The 4,417-nt window shown below is 30.5% G+C and overlaps 1 protein-coding gene across 1 annotated transcript; it reads right to left on the minus strand.

Moving 5' to 3' along the window:
- Positions 1–2,718, minus strand: LOC132749277 (exopolysaccharide phosphotransferase SCO2594-like). The gene is made up of 5 exons (XM_060739005.1): positions 2,559–2,718; positions 1,763–1,863; positions 1,440–1,526; positions 837–1,008; positions 1–181 (listed from the first exon to the last, which is right to left on the minus strand). Exons 1-5 carry the CDS (start codon positions 2,667–2,669, stop codon positions 74–76), a joined length of 579 nt encoding a protein of 192 aa, XP_060594988.1. The 5' UTR covers positions 2,670–2,718; the 3' UTR covers positions 1–73.
- Positions 2,719–4,417: the final 1,699 nt, after the last annotated feature.

A 4,417-nucleotide genomic window follows, 5' to 3' on the forward strand; every position in this document is an offset into this window, starting at 1 on the left:
TTGCCTTACCTTGAATCCAGTCTCTTTTGTATAAAAATCTTTCAGTTCCACTTTATTTAGAAATAAAAAGTCATCATTCATGTAAATGAAATGTTTGGACAACCCTGGAATTCGATGAATGTGACTTTCTATTGCCAGAGAATTGAAGGTTTGGTAAATGACTTTTATTCTTGAATATTTCCTGAAATACATGTAGAATATATTTAATTATAATATTGAATAGCGCGATTCAACATATCACGTTCCTCCTCTTATGTGCATGCATTTAGAAAATAAGCATTATTAAGATTTAATCAAATAAAAATTGTATGAGCATTTAGCAATGTAATTTGTGTTATTGTTAAAACCCTGTAGTTAATTATTTAAACAATTCGTTTATTATACTTAGGTTGAGAACAGGCACGGTTTTAAATTATCGTTAAAATGCATATGGAACATGCGGAGAAGAAAGAAAACTTCAGCATAAGGTAGAGAATAATTAATATTTACATTACTTGAAAATGCTACAAATAATATTAATTTAGTTAATCATGTAACCATTGTGTCTATCCGCTAGACTCATTTTTTAAACTTCTCCGTATCATTTGATTTCGAACACTAGCCTAATCGTCGTTTGTCACTCACCGCTGATTTAGAAAGTATGTGGCATTAGAAGTCGTACACTTGCGGAGAGAATAGTAATTACTGAATAGCTTGTTAGGTGGGCCGACTGTCTAAATATGAGTAAAATGAATTGAAATTGGCAAAAACAACAACAGACAAAAAAAACAACAACAACAAAAAGATAAATATTACACCAAAAAGTTTATATAAAAGAGAATATAGAACGGTAATACCGTATGCGTCACAAGCTTTACTCTATGATATTTTAGATTCAGCCATGTCGGGATTTGACCATTGGTCACTATATACACATTACGAAACCAGTCCGCGTTTCTCTCCACTGATCGCAAGGCGTATCGCAAGGTTCCCCAGTCACGGTATCTTTTTGGCATAAAGCTCTTATTTCTGTAAATTGTATTTAAGAAGATATTCAAAATGTATATATATAACAAGAATAAATTGCCTTAACAAAATTTGTAACTCAGTGCCATTAAGTTTATAGCCAAAACCAATGTTACACAAAGATTTTTCTAGTGTAATATTCATGAATATACGATGTAAATTGTTTAAAACAGTTCCCCTGAAGTTCTATCATAAGGGAATAATAATCCAATATGTATACATGTACAATTCCAGTTCTAAAAGTAAATACGGCTGTTAAGCTTAATGCTCTTGATGGTGACAAAGACAACGACGACGACGACGACGACGACGAGGATAATGATGATCAGACGGTTAAAATGACGATAATAACGATAATTATGATGACGACGACGTAAATCATGATGGATATGATAATGGTAAGAGGACGCTGGTGACGATAATGCTTTGCTTACCGTAAATCGAATCTGATCATTTCATCGATAAATGCAGGGTCTGAACCATTCACCCAGGTAAGAACGAGGTCAACCGGTCCCGAAACCCTAAAATCAGTCAAATTGATTCAGGTATTCAAACCTAAGTTTGAGCAATTCAGAAAAAAACAGCGTGCTAGTTTCACACGCATGACAAATCTATGTTAATTGTTTAAAGTTTTACATTAATTAACAGTCAAACAAAACAATCAAGAGAAATTACATCAATTTCTTTTTTCGGAGAGCTTAATTTATTTTATTACGTGTATTTTAAATAATAAACGTACAGATGCACATATATTTACCCTTGAATATCCGAGTAACCGAAAGTTGTGTACGTTTGACATTCTCTTATTTTGTTTTGTGATGGATAATAACGTTGGTCTAGGCGTACCTTAAATATTCCCTGAAATGAAATATTGGACCAAAGGTGATAATAAGCCAGGATAAATTGGCATTAACAGTTCCCCTGAAGTTCTGTCAAAAGGGAATAATAATCCAATATCTATAAATGTATTCTATCTGCATTTGATAAATTTATCAAACGCAGATAGAAAAATAATACGTTATGTATTATGTATATTTCTAATAAATGATTGTAAAACTAATGTTACTAAAACATTTTCTTCGAGTCTGTTTGCACGTTATATATTTCAGTAAATGAAAGAAAAATTTTGTTTGTTAAGAATAATGTTTTTTTTTTAACTTCGCATAAAAAGATAACAGTATCTAATTTCCGATTTCGACCTGGAAACATTGACTTGCTAGCTAGCGAGTATGTTGATCAGATAAAAACCCTATGCTATTTGGTTTGAATTACAATAGAAACTATATTTTCATTTGACAGATAGGACGGATATTATTTTAGATTTTAACTTTACACGATCACTTTTAGAAAATAATAATAATAAGGATGATGATGATGATGATGATGATGATGATGATGATAATGATGATGATGATGATGATGATGATGATGATGATGATGATGATGATGTTGATGGCGATGATGGTGATGATAATAATAATAATAATAATATATAATAATAATAGTAATAGTAATAAAAACACACAAAAAATAATTGTACACCATTGAGATACCTTTCCAAAAGTATTCCATAAAACAGTTAAACATATGCATGTTAATGTAAATTTAATGAAAATTCCAATATTCAACTTTCGAACAAGCACTCTACATGTATTAACTCTCATTGTCTCAGGCAATTGTTCTTAAATGTAAATCACTATAACTATTATTACAGTATACCAAAATCATTACAACAGCCTTTGTTTATAAATTTCAGGGTGTAAGGTTACGACATATGACACTAGTGTTGAATACATAATACAAAATAACGTTTAACACTAATAATAGTTGTGCAATTATTGATCCCTATCTGCCTAAACGTCTGAAGACACAAAAATGATTAACTGATATACTTAAGATTGTCAATAATTGTTTTATATAGCAAGATCATTTCATTCAATAGAGAACTATTTGGGGAAACGAATATACTAGGACGCTATAGAAAATTATCTATGATCAATATTTAAAGTACTTCTTGTAAAAAAGGGTGACTTTAGTGATATAGAGAGTAAACACATATTTGGAGCGGTTTGTTTGTAAAATTGATTGACGTTTAAAAGAGATATTAATTTCGTATTTAGGTAATATTGATATCAAAAGGTATTTATTTCTATATTAATAAGAATGGAGAAAAGTTAAAGTGAACAAAACTAGCGTAATGCACTTAATATCGACCATTTAAGCTATATTTATGTTGCTCTTAAATAACCGATGTTTTCTTGTTTTTCTTTTTTGTACAGAAACCGTTTCTCATAAATATTTTTGATATACTAAAGCATTTTCTTCGAGTCTATTTGCAGTATAATAAAGTAATAAACATTGTACATATATATGGATGTTTAATGCTGCCATCGACAATTTCGATACTTATTGGCCCTGTTGTCCTTGTTATTTTGTCATTTTCCCATTTTGTTGTATCCAATCTTCCTTCATGTTTTTTTTTACTTCTTCTATATGGTTAAGCAATTCAGTCCTTGAAACTTCAATGTGCCTACCTTCTATACCTATTTCGCAAACAAATCTGGCCAGATAAGCTCTCAGTCAGTTGTTGATTTGCAGAACACATTTCAAGAAAAATTTCAGCAAAATCACGTGTCTCATTTCGTATGAAAGATTTTTTTTCCGTTGTCTATGTCTGTGCTATAGGTGTAAAATATTCATATATTTTTTGAGCTGGGACTAATAAATCTCCCTTTAAAAATTGTTAAATAAGTTCTTTCTCCTTAGCTTTCTCTTAATGCTCTTCCTTTAATTAGCTATTTAATCTTTTAGACATTCTTTTTTGTCTTTTTCACATATCCTGTTAGTGTCCCTTTATCTTTAACATTTTTTTTTCGCAACTCTGGGGACATTCAATTCTTCAAACATAAAAAAGAGCTTAGGATACTTCAGCTGTAACGGTTCAGTTTAATTATTGTTTTATTTATAAACATGGCTGCAAAAATCAAAATTGTCTTTCAATTTGAGAGACATGGAAATTTGGACAGAAATGTTTGTAGTGTCTGTGTGTATGCAGACTTATTGCTCTATCGCCCGTTTTATTTCCGCTTTAAACGTCTCACATATCAACTACATCTCATACATACTACATTTAATCTTTAATTGTTTATATGTTCGGTTCAATTTATTTGCAAAAAAAATTTGGACATTAACACTATTTCTAAAAAAAAAGAGTGGATAACAGAAACGTATCCAGTGAATTTTTATTTCTCCTTGTAGGTGCAACGGGGAAAATTGAGTATTAATGTTCATTAATTGACAACTTTTGCCAAAAATGCTGATAAATACAAAAGGTGAAATTTGTGTGTGTAACACATTTTGTCTTCATCTAAAGGCAACAAGTAGAACTTTTGGTAAAGCGCATATTTTTGGT

The sequence above is a fragment of the Ruditapes philippinarum genome, unplaced genomic scaffold, assembly GCF_026571515.1.
Source record: "Ruditapes philippinarum isolate M1 unplaced genomic scaffold, ASM2657151v2 ctg12270_1_1_1_1, whole genome shotgun sequence".
Classification (NCBI taxonomy): Eukaryota; Metazoa; Mollusca; class Bivalvia; order Venerida; family Veneridae; genus Ruditapes; species Ruditapes philippinarum.

Excerpts from the sequence above, each read along its gene's own strand:
- LOC132749277 (XM_060739005.1), bottom strand. The coding sequence starts at position 2,669 with ATGAGAGTTAATACATGTAGAGTGCTTGTTCGAAAGTTGAATATTGGA. Across the intron at positions 1,864-2,558 it reads TATGGAATACTTTTGGAAAG|GGAATATTTAAGGTACGCCT; the intron begins GTATCTCAATGG and ends ATTTCATTTCAG. Across the intron at positions 1,009-1,439 it reads ATGATCAGATTCGATTTACG|AAATAAGAGCTTTATGCCAA; the intron begins GTAAGCAAAGCA and ends TACAATTTACAG.